The sequence below is a fragment of the Panthera pardus genome, unplaced genomic scaffold (genome assembly GCF_024362965.1).
Source record: "Panthera pardus isolate Hobbes unplaced genomic scaffold, ASM2436296v1 HiC_scaffold_25, whole genome shotgun sequence".
Lineage (NCBI taxonomy): Eukaryota > Metazoa > Chordata > Mammalia > Carnivora > Felidae > Panthera > Panthera pardus.
Window position 1 is genome coordinate 58,196,371 of NW_026526821.1, and position 15,786 is coordinate 58,212,156.

General features: G+C 44.5%; 1 protein-coding gene across 7 annotated transcripts in view; it reads left to right on the top strand.

The window, feature by feature from the left end:
* The window catches only part of RFX8 (regulatory factor X8), a 258,335-nt gene extending 244,164 nt beyond the window's left edge, over nt 1–14,171 (top strand). For all 7 annotated transcript variants that reach the window (XM_053890564.1, XM_053890563.1, XM_053890565.1 and 4 more), the window contains 4 exons: nt 1,417–1,511; nt 4,707–4,821; nt 7,419–7,735; nt 12,076–14,171. In XM_053890564.1, coding sequence (XP_053746539.1) covers nt 1,417–1,511; nt 4,707–4,821; nt 7,419–7,735; nt 12,076–12,252 — 704 coding nt within the window. In that variant the 3' untranslated portion in view covers nt 12,253–14,171. The remainder of the gene's footprint in view (nt 1–1,416; nt 1,512–4,706; nt 4,822–7,418; nt 7,736–12,075) is intronic.
* The last annotated feature ends 1,615 nt before the right edge of the window (nt 14,172–15,786 follow it).

The following is a 15,786-nucleotide window of genomic DNA, read 5'->3' on the forward strand; positions in this document are numbered from 1 at the left end:
GTACCTGGAGTCGGCAGTGCATACATGCACTGCAAACTATCCTTGCCTCTTTCTTTAACCTTGAAGTAGGGCTGACTTTGGTAGGATTGTACCAGTTATTAAAATATTTAAATAGGTCCATACTGGGCCACCTGGGTGGCTCATCGGTTGAGCATCCAACTTTGGCTCAGGTCATGAGCTCACAGTCTGTGAGTTCGAGCCCCGCGTTGGGCTCTGTGCTGACAGCTCAGAGCCTGGAGCCCGCTTCTGATTCTGTGTCTCCCTCTCTATCTGCCCCTCCCTTGCTTGTGCTCTATCAAAAATAAATAAACATTAAAAAATTTTAAAACAAAATAATAAATAAATAGGTCCATACTTTTTGGCTAGTAGCCCCTGCCCCTGTTGCCTGGCCATCCCAAATCCCAGCTCCTCCCTAGGATCTCCCTTTCCAACCAAACCAGCAATGAAAAGGTGAATACCTAACCCAGCAAGCTTCAGAGATATGGACAAGCAGTCCTCATTAGTAGGAGCCCAAAAGACCTCCCTCCCAGGCTACTGGCTCTCCCCAAAGCTCCAGGTGCTTGCCCAAACCCTGCTTTTGCTCCCGCTGGAGCCCAGGGAACCCCAGGAAGGCATGAGGCCTCTCTCCCAGATGCCTGCCCAGTCCTCCTGTGTTCCTGCTGGCATTCTTGTGGATGGAAGAACTTCCAAGAGGGCACAGAGCCAGCAGGGAAGCAGTATGCTGGTAGCCACTGCTGACACCTAGCAGGCAAATGCTTGAGGTGTACCTTAAAGATCTGCCAGATGAACCCTGGCCAAGCCTCAGTCAGGGCCATGGCAACCTACTCAGTTTTCTAAACTCTGCTGGGTCCATGGCTGCATTCAAAAAGGCGAGAGAGCCAAAGGCTGTTCTTTGCTAAGTGCTGCCTGTGCAGGTGCAGGAGCCAAGTCCCAACGTCACATGTGCTGGGGCTCCACCCTTCAGGTCTGTACTAATTGAGTTTATAACCCCAGGCAAGGCACATCCCTCATCAGCTTTGATGTCCACCATCAGTTTTGAGGACATTAATAAACTACCCCTTTTGTGAACATGGCAAGGATAGGTGAGGTCATGTCTGTATCATGCAATGAGCTCATTTCTAGCTGGGTTCTGTATAATTACAAGGTATAGTTATTATTTCAAAATATTTTTTCCATTTCAACAAGTGACAGAGGTGGTTCCTAAGAGGCAAGACCACATAACTCTGAACTAGTTGACCACAGAGGTGACAAATCCGGCTTTAGAATTCATGCTTTGTGTTCAGAAGGGGTGTGAGGCCCCAGGGAGTTCCTTTAAACTACTGTTCCAGTGTCGTCCCCTAGGTTACCCCGTACACAAATACTTACAGTAAAATCCTGCTTCTTGGCTCACAATCTTTTTGTTTCTTTTGTCTATAGGTTTAAGCAGTTTGATTTCTTTGCTGGGGACATCCACAGACCTCAGTGTATTCCTGAATTGTCTGTCTTCAAATCTTCAAGCATTTGTCTTCCAGGTACAAAACCATGATTTTTGAAATTTTTTGAATTTACATCCAAGTTAGTTAGCATATAGTGCAATAATGAGTTCAGGAGGAGATTCCGGTGATTCATCCCCTATGTATAACCCCCAGTGCTCATCCCAACAAGTGTCTTCCTTAATGTCCCTTACCCATTTAGCCCATTCCTCCACCCACCACCCCTCCAGGAACCCATAGTTTGTTCTCTATATTTAAAAATCTCTTATGTTTTGTCCCCCTCCCTGTTTTTATATTATTTTTGCTTCCCTTCCCTTATGTTCATCAGTTTTGTACCATGATATTTTTTTTAAGGGAAGAAGGGGTTGTTGATCATTCCAGCTACATTTTAGCACCAGTGCCCATGACCCGATGAAATGAAAGAGTTTTCTCTGGCCAGAAATGCGTCATTGCTGGTGCGGGTGTTAAAGATAGGGAAGTGGTGTCTCACTCCTGTAGCAAGGCAGGAATCGGAGGCTGGCACACGCAGGTGTGTGTTTGTGGGTAAGCATGTGCGCTTGGGTGAGCACATGTGGGCTCAGGTGTGTATGCAGGTGAGAATGTGTATGCAGGTGAGTGGGGGTGGGTGAGCATGTGTGTGTGAGTGACCACTAGTGAGTGTGTGTGCCAGTGAGCATGTGGGGGAGGCATGCGTATGCAGGTGAGTGTGTGTGTGTGTGTGTGTGTGTGTGTGTGTGTGTGCGCGCGCGCAGGTGAGCTTGGATGAGTGTATGTGTGCACCAAGCAGAAGTGTCTAGGAGGAGGGGCAATTTTGTCTGTTTGGGGAGAATGGCACTTTTCTGGGTACTTTGCAGAACCATCCCAATAAAGCATCAGGCTTGATTTCACAAAATCAAAGACGAATTGTTTTCGATATAGATGGGTTTCGTTCTTCCAGTCGACTTGAAACTTGGGTGTTCCTTGAACAGGGAGGGTTCTTTGCTTAATTGTCATCATCCTCTGCTTCCACAGCCACACTGTAAGAGCTGAGAATGCTGTCCGAGAAAGCTACAGCACCCTTGTCCTAGTGGCCCACGGTGGGTGAGGCATTGTCCTCTGAAGTCTGAGGCCGTCAGGAAAGGCCTTGATGAGGGAGGCGGGGTTTAAACTGGGGTGTGGAAGGTGAATAGGATTAAAACAAGCTAAGGGAGTAATGTCCCCACGAGAGACCTGAGCAGAATGAGCATATGGAAAAAGGAGGATCTGTCTAGGGAAGAAGAAGCAGACATCTCTGGAGGAGACTTAGAGGGCCTGTACCGCGAACACGACTTTGGGCTTTCTCTGTTTAAGCCTCTTGTCACATTTCTTTCTCTCCTCTTTCCTGCCCTGCCTGTTCTTGTCCGTATGCCTGTCCTCCCCATCAAAGAGAAAGGGCACAGACAATACCTGAGACAAAGACTGCAGGCAGCACTGGGATCGCACACCTCATAGAGATGAACCAGAAAACTTTTCAGAAAAGAACTTGAAGGTCATTCCCAACCTTTGGCAGGTGTCTGTTTCCGTTCTTTGCTTCTGGGTGCTAATCATTCCAGATTCTGTATGGCTTTTATCCCTCCCCGTCGGTCTTTGGCAAAGCTTATTTATAACAGTGGTAAACATGTTTAGGGCTATGATGCTGTGGAGACATTTATTCACATGAAAGCTTCACCCACAGAAGTTTTCAAGCCTCTGTTCCTTGTTTTGGGTATTCATCACCTCTGACTTTAACCAAGATGAGCCCTCTGATACAAGTAATACCAGACCTGCCTTGGAGCAGCCAGAGGGGCTCATCTTATTTTAGACCACGTAACATGTTGTATTTCCCAAGACTCCACCACCCTATCTTCAGCCTTCACCAATGAAGCATGTTAGAAAAATGGTGTTTTTTAACCGCGTGCCTTTGAAGGGCTTGTTTTTGTAAAGCAGCTTGGCTGATAAAAAGCAGTGTATTGTCAATAAAATACTCAGACTGTTAAAATGTAAACCCTTGGGCATGTGGGAGATGACTAATGGCTTCCGTGGCTAGCATCTGGCAGCTCGCTAGCAGAGGGAGATGTTCAGCTGTGTCACGTGTTCGTTCTCCCCGTTCTTGTGCAGTTGGGGCCCAGGAGCAATTTCTGAACACGGGAACCTGAGGTGCCACGTGGGTGGCGAGCGGAGGAATATTCCATACTGTTGAGGGTTTATGTCTAAACGTCTAAGCAGAGAGCTGGTCGCCCGCAGCTACTTCTCTTGATGCTCTAAAAAAGTATCCTTGTGTCTGTGAAGCAGGGCTTCTCCCAGGAGCCCCATTTAGATGATCAGAAAGACTGGCGGGGGGTGCCAGAAACCACGGGGGGAGCGGGGTTCATGTGTTCCCAGAGCCCAAGGCACTCCCAGTGAAGGCAAAGGAAGGAGAGAAGCAGTGATGAGAAAGGGGATTCCTTCATTCCTAGACAGTCTCAACATCTCCTCCTCAGAGACATGTGGCTAAGCCAGTGGGTGGTCCACATATACGATGAGGCTTAGGAGGCTTTGGGGCATTCATTCCAACATTTGCATGCAAGATTCATATGATCCCATGGGTTTGTAATTCATTGCAAGTGCGGCCCAAGGCAGCTCCCAGTCTGGTTAGTTTCTCAGCCTGCACACAGAGAGGCATCTCACCCACACCCAGTTAAGTGCTATGCAGGCCATCGGCTGGCCTCGGCTCTGTTGGCCCCACGGGTGGGAACTGCCAGTCCTCAGATCATTCACCTGACGCAGTGGCCAGCTTTGTGCTTTCCAAAATCAGTCCCATTACTTTCATTATTGTGGGATTCTGTGCGACTTTTTCACACGAACGGCCTTGGCAAGGATAAAACAGCCACCGTCTCTCTCAATGGCTACCGCCAGGTGGGCTTCAGTGAGGCTGCCCTGCAGGATTTCTCTGTTACACTTCAAAAATGACTTCTTTCATGGGGTTAAAACAAAAAATGTAGGCCAATCTCCCACCTCTTTCCTTCTCTCCACCAACTTCAAAAGGTTCTTCTCTGGAATCATCTCCACAGGAGATGCCACAAGACCAGATATAGGCCAGTGTGCCTCTGCCTCTCTGCCCACCTCATCATTTCTTCTTCCTCTTCTCCTTGGGCCACTTGGGAAAGTCTGCGCATGACACCTATGCGCATTTGAAAACATGATCTTCTTGATTTTGTCATAAACCCCAGCATTTTTTTCCTCACAAAAATGTAATAGCCAAGCAGAAACAAAGAAGAGTTTATCAAATTGGCCGCCAGCTTCCAGCTGAGATGGAATTTCCTTCTTACCACTGTGAGCAAAGCCATGACCCTCTGCCACAGAGATAGTTTTGGTAAGTCAGAGACTACAAAACATTTTGTATTCTACCCTTTAAAAATGTTATCATAGGGGCACCTGAGTGGCTTGGTCAGTTAAATGTCCAGCTTTGGCTCACGTCATGATCTCATGGCTGGTGGGTTCGAGCCCTGCATTGGGCTCTGTGCTGACAGCTCAGAGCCTGGAGCCTGCTTCAGATTCTGTATCTCCCTCTCTCTCTGCCCCTCCCCACTCACACTCTGTCTCTCTGTCTCTTAAAAATAAATAAACATTAAAAAAAATTTTTTTAATGTCATCATAGCATAAGTATTCTCCGTGTTCTACATAGAATCCAGTCATCTCCTTTTCACCTTTTAAAGCAAAATACAACATAGACACAGAAAGTCATACAAAGCCATAACAATCATTTTTTTTAATGGCAACATGATACATGCTTCCCTTTCCCATTCCATCATGGTTGGATGTTTTAGAAGCTTCCCCAGGTTTTTATTTGTTTGTTTGTTTATCTGTCTGTTTGTTTGTTTTAAGTAGGCTTCAAGCTGAACACAGCCCAACACGGGGCTTGAACTCGACCCCTAGATCAATAGTCGGATGCTTAACCAACTAAGCCACCCAGGTGCCCCACCTTTGTTTTTGAATTGTGTTCTTGGGACATGTTGAAGAAAGCACCCAGGAAGCCAACTAAGATAGAAAAAAAAGTGGGTTCTTTGGGGTGCCCATATTTAAATTCTATAAATAACAGTTGATAAAGTCATCCTTGTACGCAGATAGTGGAAAGAGTGAAATAGCATCCATTGCAAACTTTCTGGTCAAATGGGTGGTCTTTCTCTGTCGGAGAAGCTCACGTCTGTCACATCTGTGGCAAAGATGGTGTGTAGGAGAGCTGTAGGAAGGGAATTTCACCCCTGAGCCCTCCAGCCTCATGGAAAGAATCACTCACTCCAACGGCTATTTATTGTGTCCCTACAAAGTCGCAAGCGCCTTCCTGGGCACTGAGCATACAGCAGTGGAAAGACAAAGTCTCCACCCCTGTGATCTTGCACACTAATCAGGGTGAGGAATCCCTGCTCCAGAGATGTCCTCACGGCGAGCAGGTGGAACAAGGAAAAGGAGATAAGCCCTATGGTAGACCAGTTTTGCCAACACTCTGGAGGGTGGCTGCTGTGAGTTGCCATGGAGATGACACCCATTGGTAATGAGATTTCCCCTTTAATGAAGTCCAAATGACTCTGCTTTATGCTAATGCTCTCCCAGCACAAATTGATGGCGCAGGGCTCACATGTAGTCATGGAAAGAAACCCAGCCCTGAAGCTATCGTCCCCTCCCCCAGTACACTTTCTTTGGATCCCTGTATGAAGCCCAAGAAAGTATTTACACCAGTTTTTCCTCTTCACATGGTTAAGTGGGCCAGAGGGAGGTCAGGCTCATTCAAGACCCTGTCAAGCCATCCCATCTCACCCAGATCTATCAAGGAAAAACAAACATTGTATAAGGCTTTGATATGGACAGAAGTTTGCTTGAAATGGACAAAAGGCATTGAAACAGGCAAAAGGTTCAGCACACTGGTCTGAGTTATCTCTGTCTTTCATTGTGTTTGAGTTATTTTACAACTCTAAATTGTGTCCAACTGATGATAATGCAAACGATCCTCCTTCAGGGAAATGCAAACTAGCTGTGTCAGGTGGATGCCATTGATTACTGTCCTGAGGACAGGTCTGTTGAATTTGTGTAAATTCTTCACTGTCTGTATATGGTCAATGCTTTGAATTCTCTTTTGAACCAGTTGCAACATTTTACTAACTTCCTCTTTAATAAATGACACATGAGTTCTTTGACACCCATTCATTTTATATCTGTATAAAGAGTCAAGGTTTTACCTTCATTAAAAAAGTGTCTTTTAATGATAGCAATAAGCCAGATCCCCCTCCCCCACACCCCACCCCAGTCCCGCTTTTCAGCCTAACGTTAATTATCTTTTCCTTTTCTGGAAAACCAAAGGCCTTGGGATGTGGAGCGTTCGGCTGAGTCACATGCCCTCCTGTCTCCCCTACCAGTCTCACTGAGGGCACCCCTTGCAGGCCCACGTGAGAGAATGCCAGCCAGCTTCCCTCCCCCACTTCCCTCACCACAAGATGCAGCCACACAGACTGCAACAGGGGAAAGGCATAGCTACGTTTCCAGCTCTTTCCAGCCTCCTAAGGGCAGCTGGCTCCCTTCTGCACTATACCTCCACGCCTCCCAGCCTGTCCCTTACGGCCCAGCCTCATGTGCCAACCACCGGAGGCCAAGGAGGCACATTCTCCAGCTCTGGGAGCGGCATCTCTTTCTCTGTGGGATTTGTTTTTCTCCCACCTCACACCAGATGGGTTTTAAGTTCCCCTTCATGGCTCAGGCTATGTAGCTGTCTGCGCTTTCTGTCCAAAAGCCTCCTTGACTGGGATTCATGGGTATGGAATGCCCGCCTAGGACCCCTGAGGATCTGCTATAGGAGTGAGAAGGTCCCAGTAACCAGGAGTTGAAAGCCCCAGAAAAGTTGGTATTTCCACAGTGATCTGTTTATTTGTCCATCTGTCTATATCTAATTATTCAGTTGGGCTTGTTATTTCAACGTAGGCTCCTGGCATCTGTTTCATTTGCTGCTTCTGGAATATGTGATTCATATACTTCAGTCATGCATAGAAGAGGAAGAGGATGACGATGATGTGGAAAATCTCAAGGAAATGCTACCAGATGACCAGTCTCTTGTCCAGCCAGACCAGGCAACCTTCCACCCTCCAGATTCTTCACCAGCCCTGGCGTATGACAGCCCACATATGGATCCACATCGGGTGATGCTGAAACACGTAGGCCAGAGCCGATGTCCTGTGGGTGTGAACAGTGTGTTTCTCAGGGTCCTGGGCTTCCTGGTGGACACTGACACAGGTGATAAGGTACAGACACAGGGGCAGGCTTGGCAAGGGAAGTAAGAACTATCACATGGTTAGGAAATCCACGAAGATCATTCTGTCCAAACAATGATACACGATTCTAGACTCATCTTTGCTTCAGGAGATTTTTGCCAGGGGTGATGATAGTAGCTTATCTGTTAAACACTGGTCAGCAAACGTTCATGGTGTATAGATTATATATACCAGGCACACTTAGAGGTGTGGAATATTTGGATGGCCTGGGTCTTGCCTTGCCAGAGTTTGCCAGGCACGCTTATGATGAAATTTGGAAGAAAGAATTCCTGAGATGTTTTTGGTGCAAAAAGGTGATTTTATTATAGCATGGGACAGGACCCGTGGGCAGAAAGAACTGCACTGGGATTGTGAGGAGTGACTGATTATATACTTTTTGATTAGTGGGGGTTAGGGATAGCATAAGTCTCAGGAATTTTGAAGCAAGGCTTTCAGGACCTTGAGGGACTACCTGCTGTTAAGATAAGGTTTAGTCTGTAATAACACATAAACATTAATGCGCTAAGGCAGCCATGACTTCCTTGAGGAAGGTCACACTCCGCATGTTTCAGGTGTCTGTCCGTGGGCTGAAAGCTGTAAGATTTAGTTTAAGCTACATTTCTCTTGACTTTGTTTTCCTCAGTAGTTAGGCTAACTGAGCTAACTAAACTAAGAGGTAAGCCCTGAAAACACCTCTACCACTTCGGATTTTGAAAAGATGGAATTGGGGTACATCTTGAAAGATACAAAAATAAGAATTGCTATTTCCACCTACTATACAACTTTTCTATACATTATCTCCAAGCCATACAGCCCAGCAGAGTATCTGCCCTTATCATTTCTATGCCATGGCTGAGGGAACTGAGGCTCAGAGAAGCTAAGTGACTTGCAGGAAGTCACACAGCAAGCAAATAGTGGAATGGAGATTGGAACCCTGGCCTGCCTGATCTCTAGTCATTCTTCTCCCACAACACAAGATCAGAGGAGGGTGGTCCATGCCCGAAGGAGAATAGGACACAGATTGCAGAGTTCAGAGAGGGGACCTTGAGTGCCAGAAAGAGGAGCCAGGCTGCTGGAGCAAGCAATTGAAACTCCTCCGTTGCCTGGGGAAGTGGAGGGTGCCTCGTGTAAAAAATTGTCTTAGTACTAATTTCTAAACCTTCTATACACATGTTTGGAAGTTTAGCCACTTTACATAGTATTTCTTTTGCACCCGCAAGTTCCCTCCCCTTTTGAGAAGTTGAGGAGTTGAGCTGAGTAGGAGATCCAGGCAAGGCCATTGCCCTTCACCTGAGTTAACAGTGGTCTTGACCATGGGAATGAGTCACAGCCTGAAACTGTTCAATGCCCTATAGTCCTCACAATAACCAGAATCTCACAGGGACCTTTCCTTCCTGAATAAACCCTCATTCCAAGTACCCCAGAGTGCAGAGAACCCTGTTATTAAGCACTACTTGGACAGAACACCGTACTAGACAAAAATAATATGAGCCAGAGTGAAAGAAATGCATGTCGGGTTTACACATTCTCTGGTTTTGGTCTTTGTTTTCTTGTCTTGCAATAGTTATGTTCATATATCCAGCTGCCTTTGATGCTGTTGGTGGAGTAGGTTCAGTAGGTGGATATAGGTTCTTATCTATAAATAAGAAACTCACCTCCTCTGTGAGTGTGTATGTGAAGCAGACATGACAGATAGGCGTGAAATAGTGATATACTGGCCTCAAATCAGGGACCCAATGGTGGGGGCAAGGAGAGCTGGGCCCTGTTAGGAGAGGAGCAACTGGGGACAGTTAGGGCATCACTCACGAGCTGGTATTTCAGGGCTGCTGGCAGAGAGAAGGCCCAGTTAGATCTGAAGAAGGGACCAGTTGTCCAGGCTGTGCCCAGGAAAATGTGTCTCCCTGCACCCTGACCCTCTGGACGAAATGTCCTGTCCTGGCAACAGGGCCCTGCAAGGGCTGGCCAGTGGGAAACTCACCTGAGTACACTCTGGAACATTGTATGGAGTCCTAACAGGACAAGGAATTGTGCTGGACATTCAGCTCCAAGTGTGCACGTCTCCACTCACTGGCTGGGGAGAGAGCTAGGACTGTAGACAATTTGACATGCCCCTTAGTCACCAAGGTAGCCAGGAGTAAACTTCGTGGTGGGCATGTAAATGCATCGTTTCAACAACACAATGAGATGTACCATCATTGTTCCCGGTTCACAGATAGCATAACTGAGGCTCATGAAGGGTTGAGTAATGTTCCCAAGGTCACCTCACTAGTAACTGACAGAGCAGAGATTCAAACCTTTGTAGATCTCCTTGCAAAACTGTCCCTTCCTAGCACCCTCTCTCTTCCCAGAAGGTGCTGCCATGTGCTCTAATTCCAAAAGCAGTGATGGGAATAAATTAGAAATACCTTCGAGTCTGATGATTTGGGAACATAAGTGGGCAGTCTAGTACATAACTTCCTAGATGAGATTCAGATTCCCTGTCTTCCACTTCTTAGCTGAGAATCTTGGGCAAATTTCTTAATTTATCTGTACCTCAGTCTCTTTATCTACAAAATAGGAATAATACTATCTAATTCCATAGGGCAGCTATGAAGCTTAAATAAGTCAATCATTGTAAGATTCTTGGAACATAAGTTAAGTACCCATAACCATTAGTCATCATTATTAATTCTCCAATGAAACCTCCTAACCTGAGCACCTTTCACCACACCCCACCCAATCCCCTAGCAACTCTGAAGTTCATTGCAGTGGGGTTTGACCTATATTTAATTGGTGGAAACAATAGAGAAAGACATTAACTACTTAATTGAACTACATAATAAAGCAATACAGGCAGATGAATGTCAGATAATCCAAGATAATATGCATTAGAGATTAATTAAACCTGCCTCTGTTTGTGCATGCTTGCTGAATTAGCTATAATGACTTAAACACTCTAACACCAAAAAGTTACGCTCATCTAATTTTTATTGCATTCATTATTCGGCATTTGCACTCATCATCAACAAAAAAGCACACCCTCTGTGTCCCATCTGCATTCATCTGCCACAAGTTAACACCCCATTCAGCTGCACATCTGTGGCAGCCTCGTTCTTGGAACAATTTAGTGCCGCCCTGCACCTATGATAACAACCGAAGTCAGCATTCTGGACTGCCATATCCATCTGCCACTCTTCCACATTCTAGCAATGTTCAAAATAGGAAGGTGCCAAGGAATGTTTAAGAATAAAGTGAAAAAATCACACTGATATTAAATAAGAAATATTCTTTTTAAAAACAGACTACACAGTTTTCACTTTAGGGCATGTACTCAAGGATTAAAACATGGCAAAAATATTTAAAAACAAGCAACTCTTTAGATCTAGGACAGAGGTAAAGACAATTTTTTTGAGAGAGAAGAAACACATCTTCTGGTTGAGTGGTGATGGTTGTTGTCAAATTTAGGGAGGAAGAGTATGAAATACTTTCACTAACCTTGCATTTGAAGTTGTCGTGTACCCATCTTTGTCAAAATATGTTGACTTATGGGGGGTGGGGGGTTATCGATAAAACAGGGCCAAGAAAATACATCTCTGTCAGTCTGAAAGTCATCATGTCCAAGGATTTGCTCATCTCCCAAGTACCATTGGAGCTAAGGGAAGGAAGGCATATTATCCTGTTTCTCTGATAGGAAGACGTGCTAAGTGAAGTTAGATGTGTTAGCTGAGAGCAGGTGCTTAAGCTAACATCAGAATCTGTGAATCTCCCAAATCTCTTACTACCCAGCTGAGTGTTAAATTAACCAATGACTATTTTCATGGTCCTCCCACCCCTACCTTCCTTATCTACTGGCATGCTTGATGGATGGTGGAGGAAGGGTCTGTGTGGGAATTTGAGCCAAGAATACAGGGATTGGTCTCCAACTGGAAGGCAGCCAAAGTGATGAGCATTATAGCCACATGGAGCCCCGCGGACATTTCATGCGTTTCTTCATGATTTTCGCACCAGATCCACACTCTCCCATGTCCTTAATGGAAGTGTGCTGGCTTTATCTCAAGTGGTCACAAACAACCGCAGGCCCATTCCTTTTCCTAAAGACAGCCCACCTGCCTCACCCTCCATGACCCCTCTCTCTTGTACCATCCGAGGGTTGAGATTCTCTCCCTGCAGTCCTCAGGCCTTGAGCATTCCTCAGAGAAATTGGGATCTCCAGTAGTAGGAGTAAATAAATGCAGAAGCTTCTGGTTAGGTCTGTGAGGGCATGGTGGAAGAATTCAAATGGTGGGTCCTGCAACAGGAAATCATATAATTTCTCTTTTTATCTTTTCCTTGTGACTGTTTCCCCCTTGCAGCTCATCCAGATATTGTTGGAGGACAAGGCCACTGAAAGCACCTTCAAACTCAGCCTTCCTGTGGGACAAGAGGCCCTGGTAACTCTAAAAGATGGACAAAAATTTGTAATTCATATATCAGATGTACCCCAAAGCTCTGAAAATATTTTTTTCAGGGAAAGCAACGCTAATATATAAGATCATTTCTTAGAATAGGACATGAGAAAACATAGATTTTCACTCTTAAAAATATATTAAGTGCTAAAGCTTTTGTATTGATGAGAAAGAAGATTTTATGTACATAATAGAGGTAGCATTGTCTATTTTGGGTTTATATGTATTTCAAGCAGTTAGTTTAGGTGAATCATATAAACTGATTTGGAGAATATTTTTTGCTTCTGTTGCTTTTCTTCAGGGCTTTTCAAGTGTTTTTACCAGGGACTTAATAGAAGAGAAGTTTGAGAAATCTTGTGAGTAGAGAAATGGATAGATCTCTAGCGAGAGATAAAATTTGAATACAAACGGGTACAACCAGTAAAAGGCCAATGGTAACATTTTTCTTCCCCTTGGCAGGGCCCCGATTGAAATAGAATTTGTGGAAAGATCTCCTCAGGCAGTAAGAAACAGACAAAATGCAATTTGATACCAACCGTTAGGCTTACTTATTGGTCCATTAAGAACATTCTTGAAGTGAGGTTGAATTTTCAACCCAACAATGTCTGCAACAAATGGTGATGCCCTGCTTTGAGTCACTTTTTATTGCTCTTTGTTGCAAAATCCTGAGAAATGTTGAAACTAAGAATAGATCATTCACTGCTAAGCCAGATCAATTTTTATGTAACTGATTATAACATTTAAAAGGAATTTAGCAATTCATGCTTAACACGACTTCTGGTATAAGAGGAAATAATAGAGAATATTTTATTGATCTCATGTTATATAAGAAATGAATTAAATTTCCCTAAATGCTTGGAAATTTTAAAGAAACACGAACTGTGTCACTAGATTTGTTAAGAATTATGCATCTTTATAGTTAAAGAAGCAATCATTATTTCAGGGACCTTTACTACTACATTTATTATGTTATCTCATTAGTTAAGCTCTCTGGGAGTAATAGTTTATCAAAGAATTACTCAGGGATATTCCTTTACTCACTGTTCAGTGACCTTGCATATCATTCATTTGCTCACATATAAGTGGACAGATGGGAGACAAGAAACAAAGGTAGCAACAAGATGTACCAGATTGGGAATAGTGAATTTTATTTGCATATTTTGAGGTAAACTGATTAGCCGAGAGCTAGCAGAGGATGTTCAGTCCTTGAAAAAGCTAACCAGGTTCATCAAAGGCAACAATCTGAATTGCTTATCTCTGGGGTCAGAAGTTAGGTTAGGGGATGAGGGTGGGTAGTAAGAAACAGGAGAGGAAGAGGCTTCTGGGACCCCTGATAGTGTTCCAATCTGCCGTTCAAGTGTGTCCACCTTGTGAAAATGTGTCACAGAGCTTATGACTTGATTTGATTAATTTTCTGCTTTATGCTATGTATGAAAGTGTATTTTTTTAAGTTTATTTTATTTTGAGAAAGAGAGAGAGCACGAGTGCGGAAGGGGCAGAGAGAGAGGGAGAGAGAGAATCCCAAGGTGACAGACCCTGCGTTGATAGCACAGAACCTGATGGGACTCAGTGTCACCAACCGTGAGCTCACGACCTGAGCTGAAACCAAGAGTCAGACACTTAACCGACTGAGCCACCCAGGCACCGTGAACATGTGTTTTTAAAATAGAAGGTATTGCATATACACTGGTATTGCATTAGAGGCTCCTGGTGGGGGAATGGCTAAGAAGCTCATGGAAGGATTTCAGGAGAAAGTGAGCCAGCTTGGAAAGCCACCAGGGTCAATGAACACTGATGTGAAAATGGAACCACACCTGCCGTGTACGTCTTTGTTTTCCCCTCTCAATCCACCTCGCTGACAACCTGAGGCAGGAGGCCAAGCAAGAAGAGAGAATCTCCCCACATCCACCTCCCTCACCCCAGGCCTCAAGACCCAATACAGTTCTCAGCCAGGACAGAGGAGAAGCTTTCATCCTTAATAAAGTTTGACATTTTGATTATTACACTGGATTAGACATTTTAATTACTCATCAGAGATGGTTCTTGTTTCGTTCACGGCAAATTATGCTCAGAGACTGAAATTGTCTTTGCCAGTAATTTATTTAACAAAATTTCACTGGGGGAATTATAATTTATAATAATAATATGTCACAAGCCAGTAGCATACAGGATAATGTCTCTTCATGAGCCAATAAGGAAATAATATAGTCCAAACCAGTGATAGATTAATTACACTACTGTTCTAGGCAAAGGGGAGATGAAAGAAAAAAAAGACCAAATTTAATTGAGGTGTACCTTTCTGCAAGTTGGTTCTCAGAAGAGTTGGCTTAGCCAACCAAGAGCTGACATCCAGCTGCCAGCACAGATTGCTAGAGCACAATGCTAGCAGAGCGAAGAGGCCCGTGTTTACGGGCAAGAAGATCTCTTTCGTGGGTCCGCTGCACGGTTTACACCACTGCCAGCAAGGAGTGTAGCCTTCATCGTGGCAGGAGCTAATGTCTCAAGGTCTTCAGAGAGCTATTGAGATCAGCCAAGAGTAGCCTTGCTCAGACGGAACACTCTTGGTGAGTCTTCACAAATTCTTGGTATTAAGCGTTTCCTCTCTGTAGGCACTCAGTAGCACAGCTTGGGTGACATCATTCTGACATGGCCTCCCCAAATGTAAATTACCCTCAGATCAAGACAACTTCACTTAAACCGTAAAGAAGTGGACTTGAAATCATAACAATACACAACGGTTGCTATGACTGAAAGCAGCTGGTGGTCTGTTCTCTGAACGCGAGCACGATTGTAAATAGCCACTGCCTCTAGCCCCTTCCCCAAACCTGGGTTTTTATCCAAGAGCCAGAAATAATTCATAGATCAAGTGACAAAAGTTGTTCTCTGCTTGTGCCATCTATCGCTTCACAATTTCGGCATGACAAACTAATCCTTAATGGCTTAAAACAGCCACAATGGATTTATTATTCCTTACCAGTCACCAGGTTGCTTGGACGGTTACGCTGATCTGGGCTGGACTTCATGAACCTCAGCTGGGCTCACTCAGCCATCGTGTTTTCTGAAACAGTAATTTGAAGTAGAAATAATAATGAGACCCTGTACAAACCAATCTTCCCAGGGCACATCGCTGTTGTCAATATGGTACTTACAGAGAGACAAGCACATCAAATAGCACATGGATCTTGGAACGTTAAGTTTGCACTCACGATGATGTTAAATCGGAAACCCACGAACAATCTGGTAGCAGACAGATCTTGCAAACACAGAAGTTTGATCTAAAATGTATAGCAATGTGTTCTCAAATATTTGTCATGTATATTCTTTTACCAGGAACTCTTTAAGCATTGGGGATCATCAGTGAACTAAACAGGCAAATCCCTGCTCCTCAGGAGTTTGTAATCCTGGTAGAAGACCCACACCGAACTAAGTAACAAATAAAAGCCCGGTATCTTAGGCAGTGATTCCTAAGTATAATAGTAAAAATAACACCCAATAAAGAAAATCATGATGGGGAGGCAGGTGTTACTTCATGCAGTGTTCTCAAGCAAGGTCTCTTTCACAAGGTGTAATCTGAAAAGAGATCTGAAGAAAGTAGGAAAAAAGAAATTGTGAGAGCCT